Here is a 20,368-nt window from a genome sequence, read left to right on the forward strand (position 1 = left end):
CTTTAAAATATGTGATACTCCTGTGAAATCTATAGGGAGATAGATATCTTCAGTTATTAAAAGATGTATACATGTGTATTTTCAGGTTTGTTAACTATTGCACATAGAAAATTTGATTCATGGATCTCTTCTGTAGGGGTGCAAGAGCTCAAGTATATTTATAAATCATTTGTTGAAATATAGTTAGTCACCCTAAGATGCTCAGTAAAAGAGAACTGTTGTATTAGTTGTACCAGCAGTGTAGACAGCAGATAAAAAAGAGTTGATTTTTGTGTGCTAATTGTAATCACTTAGACTCTCGCTATCCAACTTAATACTTACCTATTATCAGTAAGCCTTGCTCAGGATGAATGAAGAAAACAAGTGTTTCACTGAATGGAAAATGGTGTGATGCCGATCCAGGACTGCAGTTTCCCACCTTGGTTGTGGTTGGAAGGAGGGTGGTAACAGTAAGGGAGCCGGCCCACTCACTGCCTAGCTTTAGAACAACGTCCATTTGAAGCACACAGGCCATACACGGTAGAGAAGGCCCAGCTTTTTGTGTGTGGAAGCGTTATATCCATAACAGGCTTTGCTTTAAACATTGTGTTAGGAAGTCAAAAAGTAACTGTCTCGTAGTCATTATATTATGGAATCTGGAGGAAAACATGTAAAATGGCAGCAGATACTTAGGGAAAAGCCCACACTTTAAAATCAAGTCATAGACACCTTGGACATAGGCCTTCAGAAAACATGACTGCACTGTGTTATAGTGGAAAATGGAAAGTGTCAGCAGCTCACAGGCTTGATTCTGTGAATGGAACTGGCCGCTGTGCTCAACTCTGCATGTCTCGAAATAGCATCAGGGGAATCCCAGGAGGTGACTTTTGCTGACACGTGGCACATAGCATTTCCACTCTCATTCATTGTCCAAAGAAGGCCTAGAGCAAGCCTAAGTTTAGCGAGGTGGACATTTGGGCTGTAACACTGGGATGGATAACTAGGGACATTAGTTGACTTTGCAGAGGTTGTACCCAGATGTAGGACTGACTGCAGCAATCATGAAGGAACTAACAGAAACATTTGCCTTATATTTTACATAAAGTCTTCAGTAGGATGAGTGTCCTGTGATGTACAACTGTCCATCCTCAAACATCCTGAACTTCAGGGCATACACACTGGAAGACTGAGGTGTAAAGGGCATGTGGTTTGCGATGTTTTCTCAAATGGTTAAAAAAAAATATTTGTCTGTGTATGTGTGTATGCATGTAGAGGAGGAAGGGAGTAGGTGTGAGTGTATGGGTGCATGATTGTATATACTTGTATAAGAGCAGAAGAAATGATTAGCTGGTGAATCCAATGTAGATATCTTTGCAACACACTTGCAACCTTTCTGTAAGGTCCAGATTCCATTTTAATAAAAAGGTAAAAACAGAAGGCTAGTTCCAAAGAACCTACCATATCTTCATTTCCCTAAGACATGTGCTCGCTCTCAGCCAACTACACAGGAGCAGCTTCCAAAGGGCAGGCTGTTTAAGGATTTACATGGACTTAGGAATAAAGATGAAAGCCACAGACAAAATTTAGGGAGTTGGGTTGAATTCAGGACCTGCCTCTTTTCAGTGATACTTTTGTTAAAGTACCTAAAGCTCCCTGTACCCCAGTTTCTTCCCTTGGAAACAATAACCTGTTTATTCGGGTGGGCTTTGTGTGGTTGTTACACATAAGACCCTGCGTGAGACACAGTTCGTCTCTATTTTAGTGTTAGCTGCTGATGCAGTTGTCATGGTTACTGCAAGCCAGCCGCCTAGCAATGCCGTCCTCCTTGCCATGCTACTCTGAGTACGAACCACTTACCCCTGGAGCTCACTTGATGTTCTTTGACTTTTCCCCTTTAAATGTTCTTTGCTCTATGATATGAATTGGTTGGTGAGGCGTTTCATTTTCCTGAGTGCTAGTTTATGTGAGGGGACTGGGCTTAGCCATGGGAGAAGTGGAACACAGTGCCCTTGGGAGACTCCTGCCCTCTAGCCTGAGGTGAGGTTGAGTTAGAATTTAGCTGTTGGAAGCCAGGCTTAGTGGTAACTTCCCTATAAACCCAGCACTCAGGAGGCAGGCAGGAGGGTTCTTGCACAACCAGGCAATCGGCAATCAGGGCTACATAGTGAGACCTCTGTCTCTAACCGTGTGTGTGTGTGTGTGTGTGTGTGTGTGTGTGTGTGTGTGTGTGTGTGAGAGACAACATGTATATTTTGAATTTGGGCAGGGCTTGAGGAGATGAGTTATTACTATTTAGTCCAGGCTGGACTCAAATGTATGACCCTCCTGCCTTGGCCTCAGCACTGTTGAATTACAGGGGTTTGCCACTACAGCCAGTCTGAGATTAATAATTTCGCCTTGATCCCCTTACACTTGAACATTTGTGAGACCCCTTTATGTCTTCACACAATGCTTCATTGTCTGTTTTTTCAGTGCGCTTGTGTTCTGATCGGATCAGCCTCATCAAGGAGTGTGTTTCCCAGTCCGCCACATGCTACAAACAATCAGCCAAGCTTCTTGGCCTCGCTGAGCTGCTGAGGGTTGCAGGTAAGTCTTTTGAGTGCTAAACTCCCGGGCCATTTTTCACATCAGCCTATGTGAACATCAGGATTTCTGTAATGGCATCAGAAGAACATTTTTTTTTTTTTTTCTTTATCAAGGAACAACTGTTTTCTAGGAATCTTGGCGTGTTGTAAAAGTATGTGTTTGTACTGAAGTTTTATGGAAACCAGATGCCCTTGAAGCAAACTTATTCAGGGTTTGTGGTTGTGAGTCAGCAGAAGCCATTGTTACTGCTCAAGGAGACTCCCCTGAGAAGCGCCCACTGCACCAGCACACTCACAAGCCAGATTTAGTTTGATAGTTCTGATAAACTTGTTAGAGTATTTTGTGCACTTACTATTTGGCAGTTTCCATACATTTTACCTCATTCAGTTTTCTCTGAAACTGTCACAGTGGTGGTTAGCTTCCCATTTTATACTAGAAATCCAGGAGTCCAGAATTTAAACACTCTGCTTACCAGGATGAAGTAGGAGCCTGACTTTTAAGGAAAATCTCTCACTCTACATTTCCTGCTTCGTTAACCACAGTACTCCTACCTGCAAGAATAGTTTAGTGCCAGTTTTATATTTTTATTTTATATATATGTATATACATGCATGTACATACACACACACACACACACACACACACACACACACACACACACACACACACAAATTTCTGTAAGAATAATTGTTGGGTATTTTGTCCCATTAACAATGGTTTGAATTTGTTTTAGTGTAAACCAAGAAATGGACTCAAAAGTAAAGAGAATTTATTTCTATTTCTAACCTTTAAAAATTCAATATATTTAGTAGACACATAGGTTACTATTTCCAAGTCTCTCAATAAGTAGAACTCGAATTAAGACCTATACTTCTCGTAAACATGGGTTACTTCTCAGCTTGGAGCATAGCATTGACATCTGCTACAGACTTGGAAAGGTCTTGGGGCCGTGCTTCTCTCTGAGGCATATTGGGCCACCTAGGAGAACGTTGGGTGTAGTCTCAGAAAAATGGTTTGATCTTTGTGTGTGTGTGTGTGTGTGTGTGTGTGTGTGTGTGTGTGTGTGTACCTGTTATAAATTTGTAAGCTTTATTTGTCCAGATCACACATCTAGGAAACAGGAAACCTTTGGTTACCCATAGTCCAATAATAAGAGACCCAACTGAGTGCGTGCATAGCAAATTCTTTGAACTTGAAGGATGGATTTCATTAAGACCCAGCTTTTAAAGTTGCCGTGTGCATTTCCTCTGTACCTGTTAGGATAGTGTCTTGCCTTGTTTGTGACATATAATGAATGGACCTGGCAACCTTCAAACAGTTCTATTTAGGAGAGCATCCCTCCTGAGGACACAGTAGCAGCATGTGGAGATGCATGGTACTTGGACCTACTTTCTTTATTGCAGCTAGTTCAGTTCTAAAACTTGAGATCACCTCAGATTGGCCACACTCCACTTTACAAACACTAATGTGCATCTTTTGTATGCTATTACAGTTTGGAGCAGTATCATTGGAACATATGATACTGTATGTATAAATGTATGCTAAAGTATAAAATGTGTTCAACAAATTGATAGTGTGAGCCATGTGCATTTACACAAAAGCAGCTATCAGGTATCAAATTTAACGTTTTTTCTATCTTAACCCAGCACCCTTCCCATTGACCATAGCTTTGCAGTTCGAGGTATTGCGATAAAACTACAGTGAAGTTTCCCTTTTTCAGTTTTACAGGCTGAAGACTCGTTCTTACTTTGCTCACTAAGTCAAGACCTTGCACGTTTTTGTTAAAGGTTGGCCTTTAGGCTTTATTTGTTTCTGGCGTACCCACATGGCAGACATCATTTTGTTGCTTTAGGACCCCCACTAAGTAATTAAAAGTACATGAACAGGAGCACTGTATATTGTGACCGTGGGACCGATAACTTCAATACTCAGAGCTGTGTGTTGTGGAACCACTAACGTTCTTCAGACAAACTGTTGAAGGAACAGGCTTGTTATGTAGCCCAGGCTAGCCTCTCACCAAATCTTCCTCAGCTTCCCAAGTGCTGAATGACACACACGAGCACCACCACCAGCCATGAATCATTGCTTTCATACTCTCCATGAGCCCCCGCACTCTGGCTGTTCTCTCTAAGAGTTTACTTGCTTCGCGGCATTTCCTAGGCATCAGTCGTGGAAGGCCTGCTCTTCACCATATTCAGTTTTGGATGACCCGATCAGATTTGAACTTTCAGCTAAGTAACTTTGGACTTCATCATTGCTATTAGGCCACTCTTCACATAAAACTTATTAACAATTATTTCAATTTCATTCTTTAATATTTCATTCAGTTTCATTTTTTAATATTTATCTCTATTCCTTCTTACTATGTGCTTCATAGGCAGAGAGGTGAATCTCGTTTTGAAAGACACAGGATTAGAGAAGTTACATAGTTTGGTTTTTAGCCAGGCAGGTGACTTGTTACCTTCCCCTCTTAGTCTGATGTTGTGTGATGGCACTCAGTGATCTCTGTGTATTTCATCTCATTCATCACATTTCTACAGTTATATGACTGTTCATACAGAAATCGTCAAATATGGGATTTACTGATTTTTAGATAAAAGAAAATAATACATAAAGGTATTAGCACATGTAAATATTCATAGTTCTTGGAGAGGCTGAGACAGGAAGATTGCGAGTTAGAGGCCAGTTTAGGCTGCATATGGAGAGCCTATCCATTAAAATAAATGTATCAAAAGAGAAGGAATAGGCGGAATCCCTTGCTCTGTTACTTGTGCTTCTACTAGATAAGCAGAGCAAAGACAGCCCACGAGACATCTGCACGAAGTTGCCTCTGCTACTGTGAGGTGGGCTGGTTGCGTCTGAGATTCACGGGGAAGGAGCTGGTCTGGTTCCCCCTGTGTGGCCTAAGACTGCTGTGCACAGGAGCCCCTCACTCCACCCTACCTCACCCCTTATATCTGTTAGTCCTCCACTGTGCTCCATTGGCCTCTCACGATTGTCCAGGACTAGCCTTTCCATTTAGCTGTTAGGGGCTTGCACATTGTCTTCAACAGTGAGTTTAGTGTTTGAAGCCCAGCCAAGACCCCTGAGAAAAAAATACACCTGGCTCTTTCACTGTTGTATATATTGAGCATAAATGCAAACATTTCAAGAGTGTTGGGTAGGAAATCGAGAAAAAAAGGATTATCTGCCAATTTAACAGAGAATGTCTGGGCAGGCTTCAAGAGGAAAGTGTGGAAGGGTCTTTCTTTCTGTCAGTGGATGTGGTGTGTCCAAGATGCTGCCTTCGGGTTTGTCACTTGCTATGGCACCCCCTATGTGTATAGGAAGTATGCATATTGTTAACCTTTTAATTTTTTTTTTTTTTAGTTAAGCTGACTTTTTATAGGAAGTCTTCTCAAATAAAAATTATTAAAGGTAGAGGGAAGATTGTTTTTCCTTTTCTAAATGAAAAATAGAGCATGATATTATCCATACCAAAAAAAGTTTGAGTTAATTTATAGCATATTTAAAGTGAACTATTTTATTATTACTTGTTGAACTATACCTTCTTTCATGCTGCTACCTTTTCAGGAAAGCTAAGACAAAAATGTCATGTAACTTAGCTAGTTTTTGGGAGTGGTGGTGAACCAGTGCCTTTGACACTTGTAAATAGCATAACACTTTTTTATTTAATGGAATATATAATCTAGGTTTTCATAATGCCCTTGGCTTGGACCGTGCTGACTTCCTGGTTATCATTACAGGTACAGTGTATATGCAGTTGAACTGAGCATAAGATTTTTAAAATAATAGAAAAATTTCTTTAAGATATTAGAAAAAAAATCCTTGCCGTTCCTGACATACCTATGTCTGCATTACTGAGATATGTGCATGCTATTTTAAAAAGGTCTTAATATTTGCTCAAATGTTGAGGGAGACTGTTCCAAACTGTTGATTTAGGGTTGGGGTTACTACACTGAGGTTTTTTTTTGCAGTAGGAAGCTTAACAGGCTTCTTAAAAGCTAAATGGAGATACATTAAAAGTGTAATCAGTTTATTTTAGCAGATGGCATCATGAATCAGGCAGAATCAAACCTGAATTGATTCAGGGTTCTGTGGAATAGAAGGGGAAAACTTTTGTAAGGTGTTTAAGAAAATAAGCAAAACTAGAAAAAGCAAATATTGGTTGAAGTGGAAACATCCTACTTAGAGGTGAATTGGCGGTTCTGATTCCTGCCTTGATTAGTAGAGTCCTAGATCACAGGCTCAACTCTGAGGACACCTACATATTAGGTCTGGCCACCCGTCCCCAAACCCAAAAGAGTAAAGGTGAAAAGTCTGAAAAGAAGTTCAGTCACCATAGCTAAACTAATGGTGTAAGGAGCATTAGCGATGTTACTTCAGAGCTTCTAGATTCTACAGGGGAGGGAGAGGAGTCGGAATGTGGCCTGGTTGGCCTTGTGTCAGTACCACAGTGACGGCTGCTTGGGGATAGATCCTACTCCTACCAGCTGTTTATCCATTAGACCTGTTGTTTCTGGAACCTGAGGTGACTTCGGGCGAAGGAGATGAATGCAATGGAGACAGAGAGGCTGATGTTTATCAAGCTTTTAGGCACCTACTGGGCATTTGCAGGTCAGTGCTTTTAGCAAAAACCAGCCCCTAAGTCCTTGTGAGTGTTACTTGGCTAGGTAGTGGTCTCTGATAGTCTCAACTAAAGTTTTCATTTTCTAAAGGACTTTGTATTTAGATGTTTATCTCTCAGACATTCCTTTTAAATGCAAGGAATGTGTCATACACTTTTATAAGGATGGATTCAAAGCAAAATCCCTTCCGTGTAGCCTGTGTAGTCATTGATTGCTTGGTCCCTCCTGGCATTAACTGTTGAACACTGAAATTGAGGTCTTCTTATTTAAAAGTCCAGGTCTGTACTGTCTCACAGTTATTCAAAGTTTATATTAGCAAATTCAGGGGGGTGCAAGATAGGAAATGGATGTACATTGGGCACAAAGGAAAGAAGAATTAAGATAGCAGGTTCATAGTGAATGTGGTGGTTCTCGTGACCATAGATTCTTGAGGAGAGTGCTATGAGAGTGTCCTATGCACTTGGGATGATAAGGAGTTGGTGTTCTGGTGCCCAGGCTGACTCATGTTCTAGTATCATCTCTCAGGCCATGTAGGGCTCCCAGAGATGTCTGGTTTCTACAGAAGCTGTCTCAAAAATATGCAATCATACATAGGTCAGTAGGGAATTAAAATCCTTAAACTCTGATGGACATGTGTTGTATCATAATAGCTACCTGTGTGCAGTTTTGCTGTGCATTGAAGGATCTCCAAATAGTATGTTGCAGCATCAATTTAGTCTTACTATTCTACCAATATATTGAAACAGAAGGAAAGTGATTTTTTCATACTCCATTTTGAGCATTTGTTCAGGAATCCTGTACTCATTAAGGCACAGAATACCATGAAGGCCACACACATATCTGAGGCAATAACTATAGTAATGGGCATACAAACTTTGTTTTGCCTTTCCTGAATTCTGAGTATCCCAATAGTCTCAATTACCTTGGCAATGTTACCTGAATGGGTCTACTGTAGCTTTGTGGCATCTTACTGCTTCCAGTGGGCTGGATTTCTGTGTGCTTTTGTAGGAAGTCAAGGTGCTGGAGTTCTCTCCTACTGTCGGCTTCTCAGTGAAAGGCTGAACTACAAATACTAGTGTACTTGTGTGCTCTTTGTGCGTGTGTGTGTGTGTGTGTGTGTGTGTGTGTGTGTGTGTGTGTGTGTGTGTGTAAGATTACCAAGAGTATCTATCAAGGGACGAGAGGATTTCACTCACTGAGCCTAACAGGATATGGAATTCTTCCTTAAGAGCCTAGAATGGTCAAATATTTACAGAGGAGAAATGAACGTATGAGATGAGGCAGTAAAATACCCTCCTAGTGGGGGATTCCAGCTAAGCTACTTGGTGAGGTCGTTGCTGAGACTGCAGTGTGGAGAGCCAGCACCGAGTTGGGGTTTAGCAGGGCCCACCGTTTGTTCAAAGACGTGACTGGTGGTGGCGGCTTGGCTTTGAGACAAGATCTGTTTATGGCTTTGCATCACTGTACTGCCCCGTCCAACTTCACACTTGACATCCTCCTGTGTCAGTGCTAGGACTGTAGGTGTGTGCCACCACATCTGTCTTCCTACTTGAATTTTAAGATGAAAAAAATAGTATGATTTTGCTACCTTCTTCACTCATCCTCCCAGTCAGCATTTCTCCCTCAATTTTAAGTAGGCTTTGTTTGGGTTTTACATTTTATTTGTAGTGTGTGGCATGAGCAGAAGTCAAAAAATAACTTGGATGAGTTAGTTCATTCTCTCCATCATGTGGGTCCTGGTGATTGACATGAGGTCATAAGGCTTGGTGGCAAGAACATTTACCTGCTTAGTTATCTTACCAGCCCTCATTTTATAACCTGTTCTTGAAGTATAGACTTTGTAGGGCCGTAGACTATCGTGTTTGTGTGTGTGTATGTGTGTGTATGTGTGTTTGTGTGTGGAGAGAGGAGAGAGAGAGAGAGAGAGAGAGAGAGAGAGTTTGATTTGGGTATCAAGAACTAATATTAATCATTGATCTCGTCAGATACTAAGGAGGAATAAGTAGATTGGAAGGTCAAATTTATTGTAACCTTTATCCTCCAATCACTAAAAATCAATCTAATCTGTTTTACTTGTGCATTTGAAATGCGCTGTTAATGAACTCAATCGGTTGAGGCTGCTCTAAGCATCATGTCATCTGCATGTGCGCACAGGTGAAGACCCAGAAGAAAGGCGTGGCCAGGTTCTGATCCTGTTGGTAGAACAGGCACTGTGTGTCCACGACTACAAGGCAGCCAGTGCGTACTGCCAGGAGCTGATGGCCGCGGGTGAGTAGACCACTTAGCGCTGAGCTCACATCCTCTACGTGGTAAATAACGGAGATGGACTCTTGAGAACTCAGTCAGCCCGGTGGCCAGGCCAGGCACCTGTTTGCTTGAGATGTATCTTGTTAGCAGCAAGCATGCATGCTGTGTGCTTATCTATTCATATCAATATTTGAATTGGCTCAAGTACAATAGATTCTCTCTAATTTTGCTTATTTTACATTCCCTGTCTAAATTGTGCTCATCATTTTAGGAACAATAGTATATGGAACTTTTTACTGTTATTTTATGTATTATAGAAAATAAAATTTGGAAGAACATCTACAATTTGTGATGAGGTAGTCAATATTTTTATATCTTAATGTAAGAAAAAAACAGTGTTGAAAAATTGGGAAGAGGTTTGGCCTAAATATTCTTTAAATTGAATTTAACGTTCCTGTCTTGAAAGAATACTGAGAGTTTATTGTGGAATAATTTCTCTTCCAAAGCACACATTCCTCCATGGAGGAAAACACAGCACCCTCTTATCAGGAGCCCTCCATGGGAAGGAAACCTTTGTGCTTCAGTACTGCCCTGTGGGAACTCCCGCACTGCGCACTCAGGATCCCTGCACTTGTTGGTTGTGGGGATATGCCCTGGGGCTTCTTGCATCTAAAGGACTCTGTTACTGCTGGGCTCCATCTCCAGCCCCATGTGTGGATGTTGTCTGTTAGTGACTAGTAACTGGAAGGAAGGCTGTTTAGGATTGCTAGGTGAGAGAAATGAGACCCAGCTCCTTAAACGTCATGGACAGATGGGCATTACATCTGTGAGCCAGCCGAAGTGGTTGGTTGATGGGAAATGAAAAGAGGACAGGATCGGGGAGAGGAATCATCGCTGGGTTGTTTCAGGAAGGTCTTTGAAGGTGGGTCTGGGAGAAAGGGCAGGTGTCAGCTGTGATATTCCATCTGGTGTCAAGGGTGTGGATCATGCTCAGAATCAACGGTTTTGCAAACCTGAGCTGTCAGGGCCAGACTGAGGCCTGGCCTAGAACACAGCTCACAGGAACCTGGCTAAAGTTCTGGTCAAGGACATAATCTTTGGCAAGAAATCTACAAGTAGTTTTACACTCTGGAAGTCAATACAGAACTTCCCAACCTTATTAGAAAAGGCTTTCTGTGCTGGGCAGTAGTGGTGCACACCTTTAATCTCAACATTTGCAAGGCAGAGGCAAGGCGAATCTCTGAGTTCAAGGCCAGTCTGATCTACTGATTGAATTCTAGGACAGCCAGGGCTACACAGAGAAACCCTGTTGCAAAAAAAAAAAAAAAAAAAAAAAAAAAAAAAGTTGCATGAAAACTTTCATGACAGTTAATTGTGATGTTGCCACATGAAGTTCAGAGTCATTGTTTTCTGTACAAATATTGTACTGAAAATTATTTCTATAGGGTTAATTCCTGAATTAATTTTTGGTGTACATATTTAGAGACATGATCCTGGGTGGATGCTTTTAATCTTAGAGCAAAAGCTACAGTCAGGCTGGAATACCTTCAAATGAGAATAAGTGTATTTGAAGAATTCACAGTGTGACATTGTAGAAAAATATCCGCGGGGGTTTGGGCCAGCTCCCTTTGACCCTGACCTTAGATGTCTGTCTTCTATGAAGTGGGTGTTTCTGTGTGAGTACCTACTCCAATTCTCCTTATAGCAGTTTGCAATTTCTGTTGAACTTTCAAGGACAAATGTTATTTAGTCCTTTCGACAACCCTAGAGAAAAGGGGTTATGATTGTCTCTTTGTAGTCGTAAAGGAAGGTATGGTATTGGAGCTTTTTCCAGTTCACAGGTGTGCCGTGTGGTTGGGTGGTGTCAAACTCTTAGTATTTTGTATTCAGAATCCACCTTTTTAACTGAACATCAAATTCAGTGAATAATTTTCATTCATTTATCAATCCTGAAATGTAAAAGGTTCTGTCAACACGCTTGTCTGGAGTAGCCCTGAATTGTGTGGATAGTGAGCGGGTCAGGTCTAGCTTAGGGTCTCATGCCTGTGCACAGTGTGGTGTTAATGACTGCTGCTTTGCCTTGGAACCACAAGACCTAGTTAGGACTCCCTGCTGTACCCCTCCCTCACCTTTGCTCGCATAACTCTTCCTTTCTGCAAATCCCATTTTCTTCCTTTTTCCCTCTTTGCTAATTTTTCAGGATATCCGGGAAGTTGGGCTGTTTGTAGCCAGTTGGGCCAATCTGAAGGCTACCAGGACCTGGCCACTCGCCAGGAGCTCATGGCTTTCGCTTTGACGCATTGTCCTCCCAGCAGCATTGAACTTCTGTTGGCAGCTAGCAGCTCTCTTCAGACAGAGGTAAGTGATCACAAATACAGTAAGTCCCGGTGTGTGTGAAGTTCGTTTGGTTGAGTGTATGTGTCTGAGACATGAGGTCAATTTTGGTTTGTTTTTGTACCATGCAAATGTTCTAGAAGAATCTCGGTTCTCACCAAAAGAGGAATTTGAAAACCTGAGCATATTATAGTGTTGTTGGCTTTATTATAGTAAGGAAGAAAGGTTGTAAGAGGTTTGAATAAAACTACAAGTATGTTTGGAAATAATTGATTGAAAAATAAAGGAAATGTAGAATAAAATAGATGGGAAATAATCATGTGACCTGTATCTGGAGCCATGTTAGTATAAGCCATTGTTATCATATATTCCTTCTGGTGTCCTTGGGAAATGATGAGTGGGAGTTGGCCTTGGAGAGATGCTAAATTCCCTAAAACCGTGCTGAGATAGGTGGAGATGAGAAACAGATGAGAGAGGGAGGGTCCTGGGAGCCTTGCATTTCATGCCACGGACGTCCATTGCACTTATGGCAGGCTTCTTTCAGATCATTCTCATTCTTGAAGCTGTCCCTTCCTTGTGAAATTGTTCCTAAACTCCTGGTTTGTTTTGTTTGTTTAGGCAACAGTTGATTGCACCAAACTGTTCATTATCAAATACAACCCCACCTCCCCTTAGAGGAAGAACCTAATACTTCTTAAATTTTCAGCCTACAATGTGAAAAGAAGGAAATTCAAACAAAAATACAATCTTTCTTGTTTCAGATTCTTTACCAAAGAGTGAATTTCCAGATCCATCCTGAAGGAGAAAATATTAGTGTCTCACCCTTAATTGGTAAAGTTCTACAAGAGGTATGCTAAAAAGTGTGAAAGGAATGAGTTTGAAAGAGACTGTAGGTGGAATGAAATGGGCACAATTACCCAGTGCCGTGAATGGATAGGTGTGTTGTGTGTGTGTGTGTGTGTGTGTGTGTGTGTGTGGACTATTTCTCAGTTTTGTGTTGTGTGAAATACAACATTCACATGGAAAGTGGCTTAAAAGTGTCCTGCTCACAACTTAACAAAGGACGCTATCAACCACCTCCCCATACAGATGAAGAAAGAGCATGTGACCAGTTTCCCACAGCTCTCCCAGTTCAGCTTCTGTCCTGCTGTCTGCTCTTAGAGGTCATCATGGTCCTGATGAGTCCTAGAAACTCATCCTTGTACCATTCCTCGAAGCTCTGTGTTTCTCCAGACTCAAAGGAGGTCTCATAGGAGCCAGTGGTCACTCAACCTTGTTTGTAGCAGGAGTCGTCGCTCAGGTTGAGTTGAAGACTTAACTCTGTTGATTAATGAAGACTTGACTCTGTTGATCCTCCACCATGTACCCAGTATCTGACCTGCTCAGGCACATCCCCTCTGATGGCTTGTGTGGTGCCGTCTCTTGTTGGAGCTTCCCAAACTGTGTGTCTCCACCATCTACCCAGTATCTGACCTGCTCAGGCACATCCCCTCTGATGGCCTGTGGTGCCGTCTCTTGTTGGAGCTTCCCACACTGCGAGTCCTGGCAGACCCATCATCGTTCTCTGGCACCTCTGCCCCTCCTGCCCTTCTTGTCTGTGCTCTGAGTTTGAGCCCTCTCTTCTAAACTATTTCCTTCTAATCCACTGCTGGACTTCTCTCACCGTTCCCTCCCCTGTGTTCACTAAGTAGTCTCTCATTTCTCTGTTGTATCCTTGACAGTGGATGTGGTGTTGTGTTTGGTCAATGAAGATGACGTCATTTCTCTTTACACCTGCTTCTCGGTGTGCTTGTCAGTGTCAGTGCCTGCTAGAGCTCACTTGGCAATATCTGCTGCTTAATGACTCGTCCACGGCTAACAGAAATGAGGAGGTAAAGAAGGAATGTAAAATCGAATCGATTTCCAGCCTAGTTCCTCTCCATGAAGTGTGGTAGCTGCTCAGGTCTTGTCATTGTTTGGTCACTGTGAGAGGGTTCTTATTTTTCTGTTTACTGTAGAATCTGACCAACTTTCTGCTGAGCTCAGCCCTGTGGGCTTGTTCTGAATCCCCATCCTCCTTTAAAACAGTCCATTCAAAGTCTTTCGTGACTTTTGGGCTTCCTGGCTTCTGGGATTACAGTGAATTAGAAGGTGTCAGCCTGCCCCCGTGGTGACTTCTTGGATTAAGCCGTGCTGTGTTGCCACAAGTGTGCACATACTGCTCTGTTAGACTCTTGTCAGCAATGAAGCCGCCGCAGCTGTCCTCTGTGTCCACTTAGGCAGGAAAGGCATCCTTCCAAAGTGGTTATTTTTTCTTTCTTAAAAGCTTTTCTGTCTTCCTCTTTCCTCTTTCAGCCACTTGTAATGGATTGAGATTTCATGAAGTGCTAATCCAAACCCTCGCATAGCTTTGATGAATGAAGCACATTTCAGAATATTATAGCGACTATTATCAGAGTGTAATGTAGTATTTAGCTATAAGCTGCCATGCATTGCACATTAACAGTAGAGGTAATAACCATATTAAATATAACTTATAAATGAAGGCAGATTTCATATATAACCTGCCTCATACTTAATACTTCCATTACTTCATTGTAAAAATTATTTTTATTATATATTCAGAAAAAGTAATGATGGTATTATACAGTAACATCCATGTGAATAGAATGGAGACTGTACATGTTAGATGCTGTATTTGTTCCGGTGTGCAAAAATTGTTTATAATAGAATAAAATGCAAACTCTGAATAACTGCAAGATTTCAGATTTCCAGTTCTTATTGATATTAGTTATTAGGCTTTTTAGACTGAAAAGTCTTATACCATTTTTAATATATTAACATTTTGCTTAGCTAGTATCACTTAGCTGGTGGGGTTTTCTCCAGATAATTCTAATTAAAGATAGAAATGGGTTGTATACAGGGTTCGCATTTAAAAAAATGTTTCACTGTGGGAAAAATTGTTTGAGTATTTGATGCTGTAATTTAAATGGTTGAACTGAATGGTTAATGTCTAGAGAACAAGCATGTTCTTAGCATAGCTCTCCTTTCAGTTGGTAGAAGGACTGTTTAGAAATACTTGAAAAAAGCAAGCATAGTGGCAGTTAGTTTCAATACCATGGCAAGTACTTTCTTTTCCATGGCTTGAGTGATGGGCCCTTGGATGGGGTCCACTTCTTAGTTACTATGTGAACATTGGTATTCAAGTGCTTGTATACAAGTGTTTGTATTTCTTACATGGATGCCCTGGGAAAATCTGCTATGTGCTACACTACGTTCTTGATATCTGAATATGCTGCTTACCTGTTATCCAAAGTACCTGCATATTTGTTTTAGCTTGTCATTGTTATGATAAAATACCTGAATAAAAACAACTGAAAATAAAGAAAAACATTGACATGTTTTCGAAAGTTCAAGCTTTGGGTACTTTGTTTTGTTGCTTCTGGGATAATGCCTGTGAGGCAGCACACTTTGAAGGGATAGATGGTGGAGGAGAGTGGTTCACATGTGGCACAGAGAAGCCAGGGAAAGACCAAGGAAGAGGCCTGGCTCAGGCTACAGCCGCCAAGAACATGCCCTACCCATCTGCTTCCTCTTAGTAGTTCTCATCTCTGGGTGTTCCTCCCAACTCCAGTTGTGCCATCAGATTATGAGTATGTCATTGGATCAGTCCATCGAGGATGGCAAAGCCCTGGGGTCTAGTTGTGTCTCAGGATCTTTGGTCTGAATAGTACATGACCAAACCTTCCTTAATGACTTGCATTTTTTGAGAGTATCATATAATTACTTTATTCCCCCCTTATTTTCTTTCATGTACTCCTTATTTTCTTTCAGATTCATAGCCTCTTTTATTAATTAATTGTTGTTTATGCATATATGCATAAATGTATTCGTATGTATTCTTAAACACAACCTGGCCAGTCGGTAAATGGTACTTACATGTGTGGTTCTGGGACTGACCATTTAATACTGGATAACCAGTTGGTTTGCTCTTCCCTGGGGAGGACTATTTCTTCCACTTGGAGCATTCATCTGTGCAGGAATGAGGCCTCGTGGTCTTTCCTTTGTGCTCTCTAGCATGTCTCTTGATGTGTCCTTGTTCAGCTCTTTTGTAGGCAGTCATGTTGGTGAGACTAATGGTTGTTGCTCCTGACATCATTAGGAGACAATCTCACAGCGAACTCTTTGAGCCTTTGGATCCTGCAGTCTTTCTGCCCCCACCTGATTCAGTGTTCCTGGAGCCTTAGTTGTGGGGATGTTTTGTAGATGGATCCTTGGGGAGCGGACTCTAGACTGCATGTGGATTGGTTGGGTTCTATGTAATGATTGCTGTCTGTTGCAAAGAGAAGTTCCCTTGACGGAAGATAAGGACTACACTTAGCCGACAGCATAAGGACAAATAGTTGTTGGAATGCAGTTAGGGATTATACTGTTTTAGTGAAGTGGTAGTTGTAGGTTCTCCAAGATTCATAGCTTCACTCCTCTGGGTAGTCGGCTGGGTTTCCAGCACCAGGCATGAACCCCCATGTTGAGTGGGTCTCAAGTGGAAAGCTGTTGGTGACCAGCGAGGGATGTTTGCCACCACTGTACCCTTAGGTTGTGCCATACTGGTTGTTGTTGTTGTGGTTCATTGATGTCACAGCTAGGTAGGACTGTTGGTTGCTTCCCTCCTTTGGAAGCTTACGTGTCACCTACTGTGAAAACTAGTCTTCAGGGTGAATACATTCTGGTCAGTTCCAGCTCAGGGGCCTCTGGATCCTGTGCTAAGACCAAAACTTTAATACCTAACCCTTTGGTGTGCCAATTAATATCCAAAGCACACCAACCTTTTTATATTCTCACAAGAAATATGTTAAAGTTTCTGTTTCTCCACTGGATTTTTATTTAATATGTGTGCTATCTTATTATGTATTTGATATACTGAGGACCTAATTGTATCCTGTGCAGTTAATAGCCATGAGCACATTTTCATATGCTAATTGCCATGTTCAAAGGGCTATTCACATATTTTGCTCATTTTATTTTCCAACTTTGTTTCTTGTCTTGTGACTAAGCTGGAAATAAATGTTCAATTAATATTCTGGATTCTAGATACAAGTATTTTATCTAGATTCATCTCATGTCCATGTGTGACAGGAATTTTCATTTTTTTACTGGTTTCTTTTGAAGTATAGATGTTTTTAATGTTGTTTAAGGTCTGCTTATAGCATTTTCTTTATTGGTTATGCTTTCAATGTATCTAAGAAATCTCTGCCTGACTCAGGGTTGTGAAGATTTACTCTTATACTTTTTTTCTAAGAATTTCTCCTTCTTAAATTTATTGGTCAATTAATAGTTAGAAAACACTTTAATATAAGTATAAATGTGTGGAAGTATCCACATGCAATTGGATAAATTTATAAAAGAACTTAGATCACATTCGAAGATTAACTGGGAAGTATATTTTGTTAGTTTTCTCTATTATCATGTAATCACTTGTTCTCTGTTAATAGATTTCTGGGAAATTTTATTTCTTACAAATAAAAAAATTAGATATGAGCCATTTATAATAGAATAGTAGCATCTGTTAACTTTTTTTTTTTGGTTTTTCGAGACAGGGTTTCTCTGTGTAGCTTTGCGCCTTTCCTGGAACTCACTTGGTAGTCCAGGCTGGCCTCGAACTCACAAAGATCCGCCTGCCTCTGCCTCCCGAGTGCTGGGATTAAAGGCGTGCGCCACCACCGCCCAGCCTTGCATCTGTTAACTTTTAATAAGTGGTGCATGGGTGTATCTTGTGTCATATATTTTCCTTCTCTTAGTAAGTTATTTAACCAACATTCTATTATCAAATGCTTTAAAGTTCTTTTCTCTCCTTCTCTCTGTCTACATATCCCATGAGTCTCACTGCCCAGATAGGAACATTTAAGCTGTATGTGTTATTCTATGTCGTTTTGTTTCCCACAGAGTCTCTGAGTAGCCCTGGACCATACCATTAATCTTCTGCATTCTAGGATAGGCCTGTGACTGCTCCACCATCCACAGCCTCTCCTTCCACGTCTCCGTGTACAGATGTTCTGTGTGGCTTTCTTGGCTCATGGGGATTTTGTGTTGTTGTTGTTGTTGTTACTGAAGCCATATTATACATGCACAAACATTACTAGTATTTCTTTGCAGTTTGGATGTTCTTGTACTGTTTTGTTTGGAGACAGTGTTTCACTAGAAAGTCTAGGATGACCTCTGAGCATCATCAGCAGTAATGAGAGTTGCAGTCCCAAGACTCCAAATTGGGAGGCAAAGTGTTGCAGTTGTTACTTGAAGAAAAGTGCTCTGTATTATTCAAGGATATTTTGGAGAAGGGTCACTGTCCAGTCTGCCTGAGTCGTTTATATTCCTTAAGTATAATTGAGGTCAACCAGTTTCTCTGAAGGAGTCTTTGTTACCTGACACTAGAGAAGCCGCCCCTTAAGTCATTCCAGCAGCTTCAGGCTGTGAGCCCTACTTGGTGTGTGAAGGTATCCTGTTCATGGGAATCATTTCGGTAACGTGCTCTTTTACGTTGTAAGATTTGAAAGATGCCATTACTACTTAGTAACCTTCGAACTGTGTAGCATGCTTAATATTTATGAGATTTCATGTTAAATTTTATGCTGGCAGTTGTTGATTTGGTTTTGGGGTCTAAACTGTTTCTGCTATTACGTAGTCAACATTAATTAGCAGCGTGCCACTATCAGTATGACAAGTGTCATTTCGGGGATGACTTTTTTAGCCGCCTCTTTTCTACCCCTAGTATATGAAGTTGAAGGAAAATGGCTTTTCTCATTAACGACTCTGGGTGCCCTGAGATTGTGGTAGACCACCCCTCTGGTAAATTTTGCCCATCCTCTTCATGATGCTGAAAGAGAATGTTTTCACTCATTAACAGTTAGGGTCGCACTCTGAGCTTGGTGAACCTTGTCTGGCATACGTGCTAGCCTGTGGTCCAGCTGGGCTTCCAATTTCATTTTTGATTGCATTAGTTTTGAGGGTGGACACACACGTGGGGTTAGAGGGCAACTTGTGGGCCTCCTCCACTGCTCGGCCTTTACCTCAGGGGTCCTGAGGGTTGGGCCCAAGCCATCAAGGCAGGCGACACTTGCCTTTGCCATCTCGCCAGCCTCACTTTCTCATTGTAAGTGTTCCCTAGCGGAAATATTTACAGGAAATCCATTATTACATACATTTCTGAACATGTCTGTCTTATTTATCTTTGGAAACACTCTTTCATATTTCATGTATCTTATCTTGATTTAGCCGACTCATCATCTATCCATAGAAACAGAAATAAAATTTAGGTTCGTTTTATGAAATAAAATAGGTTTTATGACTTTCATATTTTGATATCTTTCAGTTCCTTTTATTTACCTCCATGGAACCTCACTTCCTACCTGAGGGCTGTATTTCTTAGCATGTTTATAGTTTTAGTTCTAGCCTCAGATGAGTTGATGACATTCCAATCATTTGATACACCCTCTCAATTAAGAGGATTCTCGAGATGAACAGGAATTTAAAATGTGATGTGAAATTCTATTTGAATAATGTTTCCTCTAGGCAGGCGCATCTTGAACATGTATCTCAAACATTTAAATGATTCAGTAAATCCAGACTTCGTATGGTTATCTATAGCTGCAAACTGTGGAGACTCACCTACCTTGGAATAATGAATGAACAGTGTCCTTGCTCTTGAACAGCTTCCTCTGCAGAATGAAAAAGCATACCAGAGTATTCTGGAAACAATACATTAATTAAGCATATAATGCTTTGAGTGGGTAGGAGGGTAGAAATCTTATTAATGCTACTTAAAGCAAAAACAGTCTTACATGTTAAGATAAACTGAGGAGAACATCTTTGTGACCTTAGAGTAGGCAAAGACTTCTTTGTTAGATATAAAAGTAGTAATTCTAAAGCAAATATATATAAAACAAATTAACTTTTATCCTAAGACACCAGTAAGAAAATGGAATGATAATTCACAGGGTACTAGAAATATCATTGTTTGCATATTCAGAAAGGCCTATGAACCCAAAATATGTACGACTTCCCCATGAGTAAGCTTGCCCCGTGTGTAGTAGGCTGGCCATGAACTTACTATGTAGCTTAGAGTAGCTTTGAACTCTCCTGCGTCTGCCTCTCAACTGCTGTGTTGCAATCATGCCACAAGTAAAACAACTACTGGTGTGTTTGTTCCCTTTTAGTGTTTACAGTGTATTCGGTGAAGCACTTTGTGAAGTCCTGGCCCAGAGCAAGGATTCAAAAACAAGCACCCTTTCTTCTCCTACAGTCGGCCAGTTGGAGTTGTTTTCTACCGCATCTTCTCTGAGGGGTTGGCTGTAGGCCTGCTCTCTCCCCTCCACACAGAGGTTTAATATTTGATAGAGTGCTCTGGGTTGCTGGTGATGTCTGTGCATTCCACCTAATTCTACTCCAGCACACTGTTAAGAGCATGCACATTGTTCTTTATTTCCCTCCTTTTTTTGTATTTAAAACCAACATGGGGTGCTAAAGAGTGGACTGAGCAGTTCAAAGTGCTGGCTGCTCTTGTGGAGAACCAGAGTTGAATCAACACTGTCAGGCAACTTACAACCTGTAACTCCAGCTCT

General features: G+C 41.2%; 1 protein-coding gene across 1 annotated transcript in view; it reads left to right on the forward strand.

The window, feature by feature from the left end:
• Positions 1-20,368, forward strand: part of Nbas (NBAS subunit of NRZ tethering complex) — a 274,692-nt gene that overhangs the window by 126,101 nt on the left and 128,223 nt on the right. Inside the window, 4 exon segments of the mRNA XM_037198012.1 lie at positions 2,452-2,565; positions 9,348-9,461; positions 11,641-11,798; positions 12,536-12,622. Coding sequence (XP_037053907.1) covers positions 2,452-2,565; positions 9,348-9,461; positions 11,641-11,798; positions 12,536-12,622 — 473 coding nt within the window.

The sequence above is a fragment of the Peromyscus leucopus genome, chromosome 22 (assembly GCF_004664715.2).
Source record: "Peromyscus leucopus breed LL Stock chromosome 22, UCI_PerLeu_2.1, whole genome shotgun sequence".
NCBI classification, from domain to species: Eukaryota; Metazoa; Chordata; class Mammalia; order Rodentia; family Cricetidae; genus Peromyscus; species Peromyscus leucopus.